Below are 18,059 nucleotides of genomic sequence, written 5' to 3'. Positions count from 1 at the left end.
AAATGTTTCTTTTGGCCACCATGCTTGAAATGCAAGCAGAAAGTAAATTAATTCACATTTTAATACTCTTATTTGAAATAAAAAAATGGTATTTGGACCCAGACATCTATTAAGCCTAGTGGTAGAATCTATAGTTTGGGTGAAATTTTAAAAAACATAAATTCACACAGCAAATTATTTCTGTTCTATTTTCAAGCCTATATCCTGTATATGAAATGTGAGAAATAAGGAAAGGAAAGGCATTTTTAAAGTAAAATTTTAATGCACGTTTAGTAAAAGGTAGATTTATAGTTTCTGCTCTCTTGCCAGCAACACTGGGCCCCTACCCCAAAAGTCCCACCGAGGTCTTCAGGAAATGGCACTTGATCAAAGATGAAATGTTAGAAACCATTAAGTCCATAGATCTAAGAGAACAATTACATTAAAAATAATTTCTACAAGCTTTTCCTAAGCAAAAGTAGCAAAAAAAAAAAAAAAGGCACACCCTCTTTATTTTTTACTTTTTAATGGTTCCATTTTAATTAAGTTCATTCATTCATTCATTCTACCCTTTTGGCAGGTAGGGTCTATTGTGTGTCAGGGACTAGGCAAGTTAGTGGGAAAATGGTTAGAAAAAATGGATATGATCCCTGTCCTCAGATAATTTACTTTGCATTCTGGAGAAAGAGATGATTACACTGTATTTAAATGCATCACAGGAGGTGCTCTGAAGAAGAAATAAATGTCACTGGGTGGGTCTACAGAAAGAGGAGTTGATGTGGTCATGGAAGTCAGAGAAGTACTCCTTGCATAAAAGTATCAGTGAAGATGTTTTTGGCTGCCAGGTATCTAACAAATGAAAGCTTAAACAATTAAGGTACTTATTGTTGCAAGAAGTTGGAGGTATTTTGATCAAGGATGATCCAGAAGCTCAATAAGGACATTAAGGCTGTAAACTCTTCCCCTCTCTCTGCTCTTCTACCCTTTCTTCGCGATTAGGTTCTTATACTTGTCCCCTCATGCTGAGAAGATGCCACAGCTCTAGGCATTATGTCCTCATACAACTTCATCCAAAGGCAGAAAAAGAGGTATTTCTCCTTGTGCATCTTTTTTTCAGTAGCTTTTTTTCCCAGAAGGGATTTCAGATGCTATTAGCTTTGGGCATACACATGTGCTAGCTGCAAGAACTGATGGGAAAGGAAGTATATACTATGTTTTAGTCTCTACAGTAAGAGTCATGCTCTGTCAGCAAGGAAGGGGGAATGGGAAATGCCTATAGGATACCTACAGTTTCTACCACATGGAGTGACTCTCAAGCTGTGATCTGAAGGACAAGGAAGATGACTAGAGGAGAGGTAAAGAGGAGCACTCCAGGAGACAACAGTTTGTGAAAGGCTCTGGGCCGGGACAGAAAGACAGTCAGTGGACTAGAGAGGAAGGTGGGGGACAGACCCTATGCAGATCAGGTTAAGGGATTTTGTTTTTATCCTGAAGGCAATGGTAAGCCATGGGAGGAATTTATACAGATGGCATGATCGTGTGTTCATTTCTAGAGTGCAATAAAAATTGGAGGCCAGCATGAATGTGGTAACCTAGTAGGGGCCATTGCAGATCTCCAGGCAGAAGTATGAGTAAAATTATAGTTTACTAATTATTGTTAGTTAAGTAAAAATTTATTCATTTGATCAATATTTATTGCAGAATTAGAACAATTGTTCCTGGAAGCATTACTGTGAAGGTAAAGTTTATGTACATATCTGGAGGGTGATAGACCTTATTTACTCATGTTTTTTTCCCCTTCATTTTATAATTTATATTTATCATAGAAAGTTCATAAAGTACTGAAACTTGCCAAAAAATGTTAAGGAGTAAAAAAGAAGTGGGGAAGATGTAGGGAAAGTGTCTAGGGTAGGGTCAAAATTTTAGATAGGGCAAGGAAAGTACCTCACTGAGAAGGAGACATGTAAGCAAAGACCTGAAGAAGAAGAAGAGAGAGAGAGAGAGAGGAGAAAGGGAGAGAATGATGGGAGGGAGAGATGGAAAGAGCATTCCAGACATAGGGAACAGCATTCAAGGCACAGAGAACAGCAAGCACAAAAGCCCTAAGAGAGGAGTGGGTTTGATATATTCGGGGAATCAAGGAGGCCAGTGGGTCTAGAATGCAACAGGTAAAGGGACAGTAATAGGAAACAGAGAGCCTTTAGGGTGCTTGTTGTGCAGGGATTTATATGTTATAATAAGGTCAACAAAGTGATGGCATGGCCTGACTTTTATTTCAATAGGTTTGTTTGTTATGTGGGAGCATTTAGAGGCCTATCACAAGAATTCATGCAAGAGGTGATGGTGGTTTGGAACAGAGTAGCAATAGCAAATGTAGGGAAAATACTAAAAATCTGGTACATTTTAAAGTTTTAAGTGAAAAGTAAAAGAAAGAGATGAATTAAGAATAACTCCAAGATTACCATATAATACAGCAATTCCACTTCTTGGCATATATCCAAAAGAAATGAAATCAGTATCTTTGAGTACTCTCATGTTCATTGTTGGATTATTTATATTATTTATAATAGCCAAACATGGAAGCAGCTTGAGTGGCCATCAACAGATGCATGGATAAAAATAAACATATCTATATACTGGAATATTATTCAATAGTAAAAAAGATGGAAATCCTGCCATTTGCAACAACGTGGATGAACTGAGGGCATTATACTAGGTGAAAGAATTCAGACAAAGAAAGACAAATACAGTATGGTCTCATAGGTGGAATCTAAAAAACCAAACTCATAGAAACAGTACCTAAGTGGTTTCCAGGGGAGAGGTGGGGATATTGGGGTGAGAAGGTGTTGAGGGGGATGAAAATAGTCAAAGGTAGAAACTTCTAGTTATAAGATGAATAAGTTCTGGGAATTAATGTACAGCATGGTGACTATAGGTAACAGTACTGTATTGTATACTTAGAAGTTGCTAAGAGAGTAAATCTTAAAAATTCTCACCACTCACACATACACAAAGGTAACTACATGAGATGATGGATGTGTTAACCTTTTTATAGTAATCATTTTGCAATCTATCTATCTATCAAATCATCACATTGTATGCCTTGAACTTATACAATATGTCAATTATATCTTAATAAAACTGGAGAAAAAATGACTGCAAGGATATTACGAATATCCAAGTCTAGAATATTAATAGTATGGAATCAACTTTTAGGAGCACCTGTTGAAGTCTCTCACAATTGGTATTTCCCAGAATATCATTTGGGAAATGAGATTAAAGATACTAAGTGAATCAAAAGCTATGCTAAACTACTGAGGCTTCAGGTAGGTTTAGGTTTAGCAGTGACAAGCAGCTCAGGAGGAGGATTATGATAACCATGAATGAAATGCAAGCAAAATTGAAATAATAAAATGACATTTGGATCTAGACATTCTATTAAGCTTAGTGGTAGAATCTGTAGTTTAGGTGAAATTGTAAAAAAAAAAAAAATACACACAGCAAGGTATTTCTGTTCCATTCTTAGGTCTATATCCTGTATGCAAGGTCAAGAGGATCCTCACATGTGGGTGGCTAAGAAAATCCAGCAGAAGGTCAGGAGAACGACAGGAGTATATTGTTGGCAATGTTGATTTTGGATCATAGACTGTGTGGAAAGGCAGGAAGACCAGAGAGTGGAGGCTTCCCTAGAGATTCCAAATTCACAGAAAGAAGGGAGGCTCTAGAATAGATGATAGGTAGAGAGGTTGTGCTTTGGTCAGTGGAACTAGGCACAGGGCTACTGTAAGTTGCCCTTGTAAACATTGGGACAGTTCATAATATTTACTCCTTAAAAAAGAAAAAAATCTTTATTTAAATGTAACCCAGACATCAAAACCACCCTGGGGCTTAAATTTTCCTCTGGAATAGAGAACCCAGAAATAGCTACACACAAGCACCGCCAAATTATTTTTTGACAAAGGTTACAAAAGCGATTCAATGGAAGAAAGAGTCTTTTCAGCACATTGTGCTGGAGCAATTGGATATCCACATACTGAACCTTGACCTAAACCTCATACCTTATTAACTAAAAACTTCTCAAAAAACTAACGCAAAATTGATCATAGACTTAAATATAAAAGGTAAAACTAAAAAACCTTTAGAAGAAAACATAGGAGAAAATCTTTCAGTCCTATGGTTGGTGAATAGTATTTGGATATGATAGCAAAGCACAGTCCATAATTTAAGAAATGATTTAATTGGACTTTATTAAAAATAAAAACATTTACTGAGCAACAGACCCTGTTAAGAAGATGAAAAGTCAAGCTACAGATAAAGTATTTGTGAATGGCATTATCTGATAAAAGACTCATATCTGTAATATATAAAAACCTTTCAGTAAAAAATCAAATAATGCAATTAGAAAATGGGCAAAAGAGATGAGACATTTAACTGAATCGAATACATAAGGCAAATAACTGCATGAAAGATATTTAACATCATTAGCCATTAAAGGAATTCAAATTAAGACCAGAAGATCTCACTACACACCTATCATGTATGTTAGCTGAGCAAAGTTAAAAATAGTAACAATAACAAATGCTAGTAAGGATATGGAGAAACTGAATCTCACACATTGCTGGTAGAAACTACTCTGGAAAGTAGCTCACCAGTTTCTTGAAAACTAACATAGCATGTATCATATGACAAAGCGTCGCACTTTTGAATATTTATCCCAGAGAAATGAAAACTTATGTCCAGAAAGACAGATACCATATGATTTCACTTATGTGTGGCATCTAAAAAACAAAACCAAAACAAAACAAATAACAAAATAAGAATAGACTCATAGACACTGAGAGGTGACTCTTGGTTACCACTGGGGAGGAGTTGGGTTGGTTGTGTTGGGTGGGTGAAGGGGATTAAGAGGCACAAAATCTCAATCATAATATAAATTAGTCATGGCGATGAAAGTACAGCATAGAGAATATAGTCAATAACAATATAATATTTTTCTAGTTGACATATACTAGTTGGGGTGAGCATTTAATAATGTAGACAACTGCCAATCACTGTTAAATACTTGAAACTAATATAATACCATATAGCAATTATACTTCAATAAAAAAAAATTTATGCCCACACAGAAACCTGTACACAATTTTTCATAGCAGTTTTATTTGTAAAAGCCAAAAATGGGAAACAACCAAAATGTTCTGAATAGGTAAATGGTTACACAAACTGTTGTATATTCATGTATCCTGTTGGTTTTGTTTTTCTGGAGAATCCTAATATACCATGGAATGCTACTCAGCAATAAAAAGGAATGAAGTATTGATACATGCAATAACTTAGATGGATCTCAAGGGCATTATGCTGAAAGAAGCCAGTCTCAAAAAATCATATATACTGCATGAGCCCATTTATATAACATTCTTGAAATGCCAAAATTATAAAAATGGGAACAGAGTTAGGGGAGTGGTGTTACTGTAACAGGGCAGCACCAGGGGTCTTTGTGATGATGGAATAATTCTGTATCTTGATTGTGGTAGTGATTTCATGAATTGACACATGACAGAATGACATAGACTATACAACACTTCATATCAATGTCAGTTTCCTGGCTTTGATATTGTACTAGAGTTATATCAGATGCAATCCATGGAGCAAACTGGGTGATGGGTATGTAAGATTTCTCTGTACTGTTTTTGCAATTTTCTGTGAAATCTATAATTATTTCAAAATGAAAAGGTTAAAAGAAAATTCTCTGAGACAGCTCTCTGCAGCCTTCCTTCATCTTTCTGTGTATTTCCTCTTTCTTCGGACATGACTTTCTTTCTCTTTAGTGCCAGGTGTTAGGTACTATGGCACTTAATCTATTTCTTCCCCCTTTTCCTTATGTTTTGAGTTTTCTTTTAATTGGCCATTATACAGAATCAAGTCAGTCTCCACCCTCCTTTTAATCCTATTCTTTTAATAAAGGTTATGTTTTTACATGCTTAATTGTAGAAAATGCAATATTCTTTAAAAAAAAACTATTAAGAAAACAATCCCCCCAAACCTTTTTATTTTTTATATAATCCACAGTCAACCACTTTTCCTAAGGTCAGTAGCCCACAACATAAACATATTTACAACACTTGTTTCAGAAGATAACAAACCATTTTTGTTTCACATGTAGGGAGCATTAATAATATTCTTGGTGTGTATTTATTATAATCACACCTTCAAGATTTACTGAGAAAATAGTGATATCAAGTATGTTCCATTAGTTTTTCATATAAAAATCCACGTCACAAAAATAATCCTTTGCCAGGCCATGTGTCCAGACTTTTCGTTTGGAAAATATGATCACTACAGCTACAGAATATCAAACTGAATACAGCCCTTTCCTAGGGGCATGCAAACTGAAATCTGGCAATACTTTGGAAAAGTACTACTTTAGGATTTCAAGAACCCAAAGGGCTTTCTGGTTTTTCCAGTGGGCTCAGCCCTACAGATTCTTAGTCCTTTGAAAAACGTATGAGTTGCAGGTGTTTAAATTTTCAAGTATTTTCTTCTGGTCTTTGCATTAAATAACCAGTAAATAGTCCTAACACCATGGATTACACTTTACGGTGGTTGTATTGACACTTAACGCACTTCTGCATTTTTTTTCTCCCATTCATTTTCCTTCCTTTAACTAAAGCTTTCCCCACTTTTCTAAGCTCAAGTGTTTAACAAAACATCAAACAAAAATGAAATGAACAAAAAAACCCAGTCTGTTACATCGCGGTTACACTAGCTTGAGAACGAAGGAAGTTTGTCCCTTGCGGTGATCCGTCCTGGTGTTTGCCTGCAGCAAGATGGCGGCGGTCTCAATGTCAGTGGCGTTGAGGCGAGCTTTCTTGGGGAGAAGCGCAGTGCCTGTAGCTGCCATTCCCGTTTCCAGGGTTCCAACCAGGTAACAGAATTGTCAGGCTTCTTCTCCAAGCTTCTCAGGTCTCTCCACTTTTGCGGAGGTCTGTGATGGCGGGGTCCCGGAGAAGGCCTCGGGGAAGGCGTCCTCTGCTGACCCTCTCTCGGGACAGAACCGGCGGCTTCGGGGGTAACTGCGGTCCAGGGCCGCGGCCAGGCCGGGGGTGTGGGGGGATGAATGCGGGGTCGGGGGCACGGGTGGGAGGACCTCTGGTTTCCTGGAAACTTCTCACCTCTTGCTGTGGAGAGGGTCGGTCGGGTGGGGCACTAGCCCCCGACAAGGGAGGAGTCCCCTGATTTTTGTCTCCACTTCCTGCTCCCCTCCGTTTTTCACCTGTTTGCCCATCACTCCAGTCCTTTCTGGAGGGTTAAATCCTCTCTAGCTTCCTCGGCTTTACGTGGTATTGACTGGTTTTCTGAACAGAAGTATTGTTTTCTTCGGTCTTCTTGGGAGGAGAACTTGGTTGGAATTCAACGTTAGTAAAAAATAATCGCTGCTAGTAATATTGGAAGGTGGTTTTTAAAAGGTTGGTAGTAATTCCGGGAAGTTTCCCATCCACAATTTTATTAAAGCTCCACAGTAATTCAGAGATTATTGTTGTTTTGCCTGGAAGCATTTTTTGTGATGATTTTTTTTTTTACTGCATTACTTAATCTTCCATTTTCCTGTTTTTCCGAATTTTTATTTTTCCTGTCTTTATTATAGTACTAACACAACAGCATACACACAATGAGCATTTTATTCTGTGAATTGTGTTTTATAGTTTTTCTCACAGCTTGTTAGTGTAAGTATAAACCAGGTTTTATATTGAGTGTCGTCTATGTGCTCTGGAGACTACATTAAGTGCTTACTTAGAACAGTGATGGAAAGACTGGATGGACCGATGTGAAAAGACTGGAAGGAATGGGAGTAGTTAAAAGTTGAAAACATGATCTAGTCAAATGCTTGTTAATATAGTGTTATATTAAATGAATGTAAAGGGAATGAAGATTGTTAGAACTAGGATTAATTGAAAGGATTTTTGGAGCTAAGTTTTATTAAGATTTTTAAATAGTGAGTGGTTGGAAAGATGAGAATGTCCTGGTTATCAGTGGCTAATGAAACTGCTTGAAGGTGAAAGTAGAGAAATAAGTACATCCTATAGAGTCATTGAAAAATAAGATACTAAGATGGGGGAAAGGTAAGTTTGTAGTTAACTGTTCTACATATGGGGAACTTGAATGCAAAGTATTTCTAAGGTCAGTTACTCCATTGGTTGACTTAGGGCTAGGGTAGAGGTGACACCCAAGTTCTTGTTCTCCTAGACATTATGGAGATTAATTTTGCATTCCCAAATAATAATGTATTCACAGTAGCCCCAGAACTGAAAACAAACTTGAAGCACCCACAGATGCGTGGCTGATCAAAACATGACTGTATATCTAAGCTTAAGTCACAACCATTTTTTCCACAGTTAAGGTAGTTGAAGTTAAGACACTAGTTTTGGGAAACTTTGATGATAATTAGTATCACTAAGGCAAATTTAAAGAGTCAGCTTGTAAATGTTAGACGACATTTGAAAATAAAACTTCAAATCATGTAAGATGACCTTTGTTTCACAAAAAACTTAAAAACCAAGGAAAATAAATCTAAACACAAGTCACATGACATGTTTGCTTTCTATACCACTTTTAATCTGAAGTACTTAGGGCATTCATCACCTTGCGGGAAATTTATGGCACTTGTTCCTTACGTATTATTTGCTTTTCCTCTTAAGCACTCTCGATTTGAGAGTAATGAAGATCTTTATGAAAGAGCTGAGTGTGGAAAGATAACCAGTTAATGGGGGAATCTACATCTGAAATTCAGTTTGTTGTAATATTTACAAAGCTTTTACAAATGATGAAACATTTCACATCACTTGAGTAAAATGAGGGACAGTAGAATCAGTAAGGTACCTGGTAAGAAAGGGAGAAGTGAACAAATATAAATATTGAAGAAAAGTAACTATCTAGAAAGAGGTAGTTAATTACTACATTAACTTATATGAATTTAACTATAGTATATCAGTAAAAAAACAAATGAGCAAACCAAAAAATTCAGCACTGTATACATAGAAAATAATTATTTAAACAGTGTAGGTGATTCAGCTGACCTAGTTAGAGTTTGGGCTCTAGAGTCTTGGTTTATACATGCTTCTCATTTCCCTGTACTGAATGGTGTGGGGGAAACCTGGATAAATGGCCTAATAAGGGATTGTCCAGGGTAGGTTAACTATTTAGGATATTAATCTAAAAACCAGAGCAGATGACTCTCTTTCAAAAGAGCGATGCTTAGGATTTAGGGCAGTGGATGCAGTGGGTTTTGGTTTTGCTTTCTTTAACCTGTTCATTTATCTCATCTAGCCTTATTTCATCAGTTCCTTGTTTGGACTGAGTTTTGTGTTGACCTCAAATGTAATAGCTCCTTAGGGTCTGCAAACTGTTAATTAATGACTGTGGTGGGGACTAAGAGACCTTTTTGTGAGGCCTATTTTGTGCTCCAATCTCTGGCACAGTTGTGTTGCTCTATTTCCTTTTGCAGCATTAGATGAGCCAGTATGAAATTATGAGTCTGTAAGAACCTCCAAATGAGTAAGAGGTCCTAACGTTGACAAGAGTTCTGGGTATACTAAACCTTGCTGGGAAATTGTCTAAATCCAAATTGGAGAAATGTGTAGGACATTTAAACCTTCACATTGGCTTCAGATAAACTGTATAAACAAAGTCCACTCTGAAGGACGGCTACTTTTGCTATCTTTGGAACATATCAAAGTCAAATTTCCTGAACTTACTGTCTTATAAATAGATATTTTTTTTTACTCTTACATTTCCTTGATGAGTGTCCTGACACCTCCTTTGTATTCAAATTAAAAAAAGAGGAGGAAATTAATTTATTTGGGAAAGGGTGCTTATGGAACATTGAGAGCCTTTTTGGAATAATAGTAACTAAATGTGATTATTAGACTTGCTTTCTGCCAGCTACTTTACAAGTTCTTAGCAGTTATTTTTAATTTATGGAGCTTCATCAAGAAAGATGAAGCAACTTGATTTCTGTGTGATACATTTTAGAAGAGGTCTCAGTGTGGGATCAATACAAAACAGTTTCAAAAGGAGAAGCTTCAAAATTACATTGGTGAAAGTTGAGAAATGTTTTTATGGTGTTTATTCTGAGCAAAAATTAATAATAGCGGCTAACATTTATTTCTCACTGTGTATTAGCCACTGTGCCAGGGACTTTACGTAATACTTTATCTTATGTATTTTCACAGTAATCCTATGAAATCAGGTGTCTTCTAATTTTTCAGATTAGGAAACAGATTTTTAAGTTCACATTACCAGGAAGTAGTCTGATTTAGCAGTGTAAAGGAATATTAACTTCTGCATTTGGGAATATTATGTCTAATAAATAGTAAGTGAAAACCTCAGTGTTTTCCTCTCTCAGTTCTTTTCCTTTTAGCAAGGATTTTTCTTTGTTTAAGAGACTGATGCTCTTTACTTTCATTCCACTATTCTTTTTGTACAGTGAGTCTCCAATTGAGGAATTAAATTTTTTCTTTTTTTTGTTGTAAGAAATTTTTCCCTAAATTTTGTAAGTATTTTTGGTGAGAGACTGTCTATAGGTCTTACACTTTCTTATCCTTTTAAACAAAATGCATATAATGTATGTACTATATGAGCTATCAGGTATCTGCTATGCTTTCTGATTTCTTGCGTCTGCTTAATAGTGTTTTTGTATCCTTCTTTCACGGGTCTGCTTCCCTTTAGCACTTTGGGGTTTGAATACGAAGCAACTAAACCTGTTAGAATTTTGGGTAGAAGAAAGCAGGTTTAATGAAGCTCTGACAGTCAGAATTTACTTTGTTGTAATTAAAGCCTTTGAGCTTTTTTAAGGTTGACACATAATTACATGTAATACATGAACTTGTGTTACAACTTTTCTTTAGTTTGCAGAGTCCCAAAACCCTGATGGAGCCTTATTGTACCTGAATTATGCAGTGGCCAAATTCTTCATGACTTTCACATAGATGTTTGGATATTTTATTAAACTATTCTAATTCTTTTTCCTTTAGGTAGTGGCATGAGACCAATTTAGAATTCCTGTTACAAATTCTCTTTCTCTTGATATTATTGAGTATTTTGATAGGTGAATATAAACTCAGGTTCTTTAGAACTAGTTAGTTGCTCTTATGTGACCTTTTCTTGTTGCCTTTACCTCACTAGACTTAACTTTTCCTTTGTGGGATCATGATCCAGTTTGGTGGTTTTTTAAACCCTTGCTGTGCATCAAAATCACCTGTTGTGTACATAAATATTTGAGATACCTTGGTCCAAGTGTACAGTGGTTCAGTAAATTTAGGGTATGGCTTGTCTCTACAGTGATTACAATGGGAAAGCTAGGGCTGAACACTACTGTTTTTTGTTTGTTTGTTTGTTTGTTTGTTTTTAGTAGTTTCCATGCTGTATTTTGAAAGATTTCAAAATGCATTTTTCCTTGCAGGAGGGTTGGCGATGTCCAGAAACAAACAAAAATGCTTCCATTTTTGCGTATTTTCCTAAACTACACTGAGTTTTATACATTTCACCCATGCATTGAATAGAGGCTTTTTCTTGGAGAAATTTTCCTTTGAGGTAAAACAGGCATTTTGATAATTTTGGAGAAAGCAGGCCATGTTATTCACTCTCTAGAGACTCTTGTTCTTCCTTTTGGAAGGGCTCAGGTTTAATATAGAGCAGCTGTTGAACTCTGCCCTTCAGAGTTTTAAGAAGAAAGTGTTTTATCCTTTAAAATGGAAATAGAGAAGTGGTCTTTGGCTGGATATAGTTCCCTAAGAAAGTTTCATTCTTTTCTAGAGTTCTTTTGTTTCAGTGATATCTTAGAATCGTCTCATGTTGAGAGCACTGTCTCTGAGAGTAATGATCTGGCTGCTTTTGTAATGTGTTTTGCTATATCCTTAGCAAAGCTAGATGAAGAGTTTATTTCTTTGTGTTTTCTAGGACTCAAAAACATGTTCTTTCCTTTATTCAGACACTCCGTAAGTACATGGTCCTTGAATAGGGTTTACTAGACAAAAGATCCTGTTCTAGATGACTATTCATTAAGCCATATGCTTCTAAAAATGTCAGTCTGTCTTGATGAGCTTTAAAGTGAATACAGATGTTTTGGCTCTTTTGAGGACTACCACTCTGTGTGGAAAGAGCACTTCTTTTTCAAGAGATTTCTTCAATATACTTATAGAAATCTACATGAAATTTATATTTATAAATTTTGTCTTTTAAGTCTAATACAATGAGATTTAATAGACCAATTTGAATTTAATTTTAATATCCTTGGTACAAATGAGATTTGGAGAAATAAAATAGGTCTCAATATGGCTTTTGTTAAGATTTTGTATTTAGTTTTTAAAAAACTTTGGAACTTGAAGTGCTTTACAATACTTTCTGTATAATGAAAGGTGATATTTTGGCAGGAAGAGAAACTTTTTTAGATGTTTAAAGCCTTCTACATTGGAAGGTTAACTCTGGAAGTTGTAGTTCATAGATTCATATAATGTTTGAGTTGGAAGGACACTGTAGGGTGATCTTTAATGCAAGAATCTCTAGAACTTTGTGCTTGTTGATAATCTAGCAGTTGAGATATATGGTGAATTTCTGTTGCCCTAGAAAACCCTCTATACTTTTAGACTCATTGATAAATAATGTTTCCCTCTGATACTGTACAGAAAAATTTTTACCTCTGTGCATGTCAGTCTTTCAGATAATTGAAGACATTTATCATCACACATTCTGTCTCCGAGTTTGTGCTCCAGGCTTAGAATGTCCTGTTTACCCTTTATTAATGACCAGATGTCCTAATACTTTATACTTTACTACCTCTTGGTGCTCTTTAGTGTGTATTCCATTTTGGCAGTATCTTTCTTTGAACGATGTACTGTAGTTTTAATGAAATGAGATTATCAGAAGTGATAGCTTAGTGAGTTGAAATTAAATTTAAAAAGTTAACTCTAGTTTGGATTTAAAAAATTTTTATTTTTGAAATTATAAAGAAAAATTAATTTTTTTCCTTTTGGTAAATAGTTTTTAGAATTGTAAAACATATATAGATTTGTGTAACCACTACAGTAATGAGGTACAGAATACCAAAGACTTCATTACCCCAGAAGACTCCCTCCTATTATCCCTCCTGACCCCTGTAATACTGTCAACAGTTGTCTTTTCTTCATTTCCACAGTTTTGCAATTTAGAGACTGTAATACACTGTAATCATACAGTGTATAACCTTGCAAAGATTGTTTTCTTTCATTTAGCGTAATGCCTTTGAGATTCATCCAAGTTGTTGTATATATCAATAGTTCAGTTCCTTTTTATTGCTAAGTAGCATTCCATTATATGGATGTTTGTTTATCCATTCACTACGTGAAGGATATTTGAATTTTTGGGAGTTATAGAGCTGCAATGAACATTTGTTTACAGGATTTTGTGTGAACCTGATTTCATTTCTGTATGGTAGATACCCACGAGTGGGATTCCTGGGTCATAGGTAATAGATTTAACTTTGTAAGATATTGCCAAACTGTGTCCAGAATGTTGTACCATTTTGCTTTTCCAGCAGCAATGTATGAAAGTTTAGTTGCTTTGCAGCCTCATTAGCATTGGTATTGTCAGTGTTTTTAGTTTAGCCATTTTAATATTTATATAATGGTATTTCATTATAGGCTTTTTAAATAACAACTTTATTGAGGTGTAATTAATATGCTACAGGATTCATTCATATGAAGTACACAATTTGATGGTTTTTAGTATATTCACAGTCAATTTTAGGACTTTTTTTTTTTTTTTTTTTGAGAGGGCATCTCTCATATTTATTGATCAAATGGTTGTTAACAACAATAAAATTCAGTATAGGGGGGTCAATGCTCAATGTACAATCATTAATCCATCTCAAGCCTAACTCTCGTCAGTCTCCAATCTTCTGAAGCATAACGAACAAGTTCTTACATAGTGAACGAATTCTTACATAGTGAATAAATTCTTACATGGTGAACAGTACAAGGGCATTCATCACAGAAACTTTCGGTTTTGATCACGCATTATGAACTATAAACAATCAGGTCAAATATGAATATTCATTTGATTTTTATACTTGATTTATATGTTGATCCCACATTTCTCCCTTTATTATTATTATTATTTTTATTTTTAATAAAATGCTGAAGTGGTAGGTAGATGCAAGATAAAGGTAGAAAACATAGTTGAGTGTTGTAGGAGAGCAATTGTAGATGATCAGGTGTGTGCCTGTAGACTATGTGTTAATCCAAGCTAGACAAAGGCAATAAACCATCCACGGATGCAGAAGATTTCTCTCAAAGCAGGGGGGATGAGGTTCTGAGCCTCACCTCTGTTGATCCCCAATTTCTCACCTGATGGCCCCCCTGCGACTGTGCCTGTCTAAGGTTGTTCCTCCCTTGAGGAATTTTACCCGTCTCTGGCTAGCCAGTCATCTTCCAGGGCCATACAGGGAAATGTAAAGTTGGTAAGTGAGAGAGAAGCCATATTGTTTGAAAAGGTTAGCTTTTTACTTCTTTGCAGATTTATGCCCTGTGGCTTCTATGCCCAGCACTTGTCTTGAGGTATCTTTACCACCTGGAGGAAGTATGATACTCGGTAAATTCGATCTGAGGCACGAATTCTATTTAAGGGTTGTAATTAGGAAGGAAGAAGAAAAGCTATAGAGGTAGCATATGGAAGAAAACATGGGAGGATTGATTATTTCTTTGACATATCTTCTTTTAGAGTATCTTAAGTATGTATAGGTTTTAAACTACTAACTAATTTGTACACACATATTAACATAATAGGAATATGGTGACATAAACAAAGCAAATCTGTAATTACCATCCATCTCCAGTGAAGCCAAGAAAACCATTTAGGCACCCTAGGCATTTGTGAAAATTTGTCTGTGATATGATGGATATTGTCCAACTGTACTTGAACAGTCTGAGAGAAATCAGACAAAGCAGCCCATTTCTGGGATCTGTTCACCTCCCATATGTCCTTTTAAGCGTAGATAGTCTATAGTCATAAGATTTTGGAGTGCTACAACTTGCACCCCTCCCAACTCCTGGTTGAGTTCCAACAGTACAGATCCGGTCAAATTTGTTATCTCACTGTATGCACATGCCAGCCTAGACATCTCCCTCCTCATTCCAATGGCAAGTCCAGGAAATGGTGGGGTGGACGCAGCCACGACCGCAGCATCGCCCGGATCCCTGTGGAGGCTTTTTGATGATCATCCCCCAGCACGAGTCCTCCAGAGAGTGCTGATACCGGAAGCTCCTCCTCATATTGTATCTTAGTTTATTTTCTGGGTATCCAAGCTAGGCCTTGATCTTCTGCATAGAAACAAACACACCCTTTGCCCACACTTTGACATGCCCTCTATACCACTGTGCAGAACTCATTGGAAGTCAGCACACAGGGACTGCTTTTTTTTTTTTTATTAAGAGAAAGGAATATTATCAGAAAAGAGTACCTCCATAGCTGATCATCTGACACCCTTTAAGTGATCAACATTAAGGATATTTAAAGCATGCGTTGATCTTTGATTTACCAATAGTTTTATCCTATCAAGGAGTAATCCCCCTTTTCTTTCTTTCTTTCTTTCTTTCTTTTTTTTAATCTTTAATCTACACTTACATGAAGAGTACTATGTTTACTATGCTCTCCCCTATATCAGGTCCCCCCTAACAACCACATTATGGTTACTGTCCATCAGCTTAGCAAAATGTTGTAGAATCCCTACTTGTCCTCTCTGTGTTGTGCAGCCCACCCTCCCCTTTCTCCCTCCCCCCCATGATGCTAATCTTAATACCGTCCTTCTTCTTCCCCCCCCCCCCTTATCCCTCCCTGCCCACCCATCCTCCCCAGTTCCTTTCCCTTTGGTACCTGTTAGTCCATTTTTGGGTTCTGTAATTCCGCTGCTATTTTGTTCCTTCAGTTTTTCCTTTGTTCTTATACTCCTCAGATGAGTGAAATCATTTGGTATTTCTCTTTCTCCGCTTGGCTTATTTCACTGAGCATAATACTCTCCAGCTCCATCCATGTTGCTGCAAATGGTTGGATTCTTCCACTTCTTATGGCTGAGTAGTATTGTGTATATGTACCACATCTTCTTTATCCATTCATCTACCTATGGACATTTAGGTTGCTTCCAATTCTTGGCTATTATAAATAGTGCTGCGATAAACATAGGGGTGCATCTGTCTTTATCAAACTTGATTGCTGCGTTCTTAGGGTAAATTCGTAGGAGTGGAATTCCTGGGTCAAATGGTAGGTCTGTTTTGAGCATTTTGATGAACCTCCAAACTGCTTTCCACAATGGTTGAACTAATTTACATTCCCACCAGCAGTGTAGGAGGGTTCCCCTTTCTCCACAGCCTCGCCAACATTTGTTGTTGTTTGTCTTTTGGATGGCAGCTATCCTTATTGGTGTGAGGTGATATACCTCATTGTAGTTTTAATTGCATTTCTCTGATAATTAGCGATGTGGAGCATCTTTTCATGTGTCTCTTGGCCATCTGTATTTCTTTTTTGGAGAACTGTCTGTTCAGTTCCTCTGCCCATTTTTTAATTGGGTTATTTGTTTTTTGTTTGTTGAGGCGTGTGAGCTCTTTATATATTCTGGATGTCAAGCCTTTATCGGATCTGTCATTTTCAAATATATTTTCCCATACTGTAGGGTTCCTTTTTGTTCTATTGATGGTGTCTTTCGCTGTACAGAAGCTTTTCAGCTTAATGTAGTCCCACTTGCTCATTTTTGCTGTTGTTTTCCTTGCCCGGGGAGATATGTTCAAGAAGAGGTCACTCATGTTTATGGCTAAGAGGTTTTTGCCTATGTTTTTTTCCAAGAGTTTAATGGTTTCATGAGTTACATTCAGGTCTTTGATCCATTTAGAGTTTACCTTTGTATATGGGGTTAGACAGTGGTCCAGTTTCATTCTCCTACATGTAGCTGTCCAGTTTTGCCAACACCATCTGTTGAAGAGACTGTCATTTTGCCATTGTATGTCCTTGGCTCCTTTATCAAATATTAATTGACCATATTTGTTTGGGTTAATGTCTGGAGTCTCTAATCTGTTCCACTGGTCTGTGGCTCTGTTCTTGTGCCAGTACCAAATTGTCTTGATTACTATGGCTTTGTAGTAGAGCTTGAAGTTGGGAAGTGAGATCCTCCCTACTTTTTTCTTCTTTTTCAGGATTGCTTTGGCTGTTCGGGGTCTTTGGTGTTTCCATATGAATTTTTGAATTATTTGTTCCAATTCATTGAAGAATGTTGCTGGTAATTTGAGAGGGATTGCATCAAATCTGTATATTGCTTTGGGCAGGATGTCCATTTTGACAATATTAATTCTTCCTAGCCATGAGCATGGGATGAGTTTCCATTTAATAGTGTCCCCTTTAATTTCTCTTAAGAGTGACTTGTAGTTTTCAGAGTATAAGTCTTTCACTTCTTTGGTTAGGTTTATTCCTAGGTATTTTATCCTTTTTGATGCAATGGTGAATGGAATTGTTTTCCTGATTTCTCTTTCTATTGATTCATTGTTAGTGTATAGGAAAGCTACAGATTTCTGTGAGTTAATTTTGTATCCTGCAACTTTGCTGTATTCTGGTATCAGTTCTAGTAGTTTTGGAGTGGAGTCTTTAGGGTTTTTTATGTACAGTATCATATCATCTGCAAATAGTGACAGTTTAACTTCTTCTTTACCAATCTGGATTCCTTGTATTTCTTTGTTTTGTCTGATTGCCGTGGCTAGGACCTCCAGTACTATGTTAAATAACAGTGGGGAGAGTGGGCATCCCTGTCTGGTTCCCAATCTCAGAGGAAATGCTTTCAGCTTCTCGCTGTTCAGTATAATGCTGGCTGTGGGTCTATCATATATGGCCTTTATTATGTTGAGGTACTTGCCCTCTATTCCAATTTTGCTGAGAGTTTTTATCATGAATGGATGTTGAATTTTGTCAAATGCTTTTTCAGCATCTATTGAGATGATCATGTGGTTTTTGTCTTTCTTTTTGTTGATGTGGTGGATGATGTTGATGGATTTTCGAATGTTGTACCATCCTTG

At 36.6% G+C, this 18,059-nt stretch overlaps 1 protein-coding gene across 2 annotated transcripts in view; it reads left to right on the top strand.

Annotated features, from left to right (window-relative positions):
• The first annotated feature begins 6,758 nt into the window (after positions 1-6,758).
• Positions 6,759-18,059, top strand: part of NDUFS4 (NADH:ubiquinone oxidoreductase subunit S4) — a 108,673-nt gene continuing 97,372 nt past the window's right edge. For both annotated transcript variants that reach the window (XM_037022089.2, XM_037022090.2), the window contains exon 1: positions 6,759-6,901. In XM_037022089.2, the coding sequence (XP_036877984.1) occupies positions 6,804-6,901 (98 nt within the window). In that variant the 5' untranslated portion in view covers positions 6,759-6,803. The remainder of the gene's footprint in view (positions 6,902-18,059) is intronic.

The sequence above is a fragment of the Manis javanica genome, chromosome 1 (genome assembly GCF_040802235.1).
Source record: "Manis javanica isolate MJ-LG chromosome 1, MJ_LKY, whole genome shotgun sequence".
NCBI classification, from domain to species: Eukaryota; Metazoa; Chordata; class Mammalia; order Pholidota; family Manidae; genus Manis; species Manis javanica.
The sequence above is the reverse complement of the archived record's forward strand: the minus strand, read 5'-3'. Positions and strand labels throughout refer to the sequence as shown.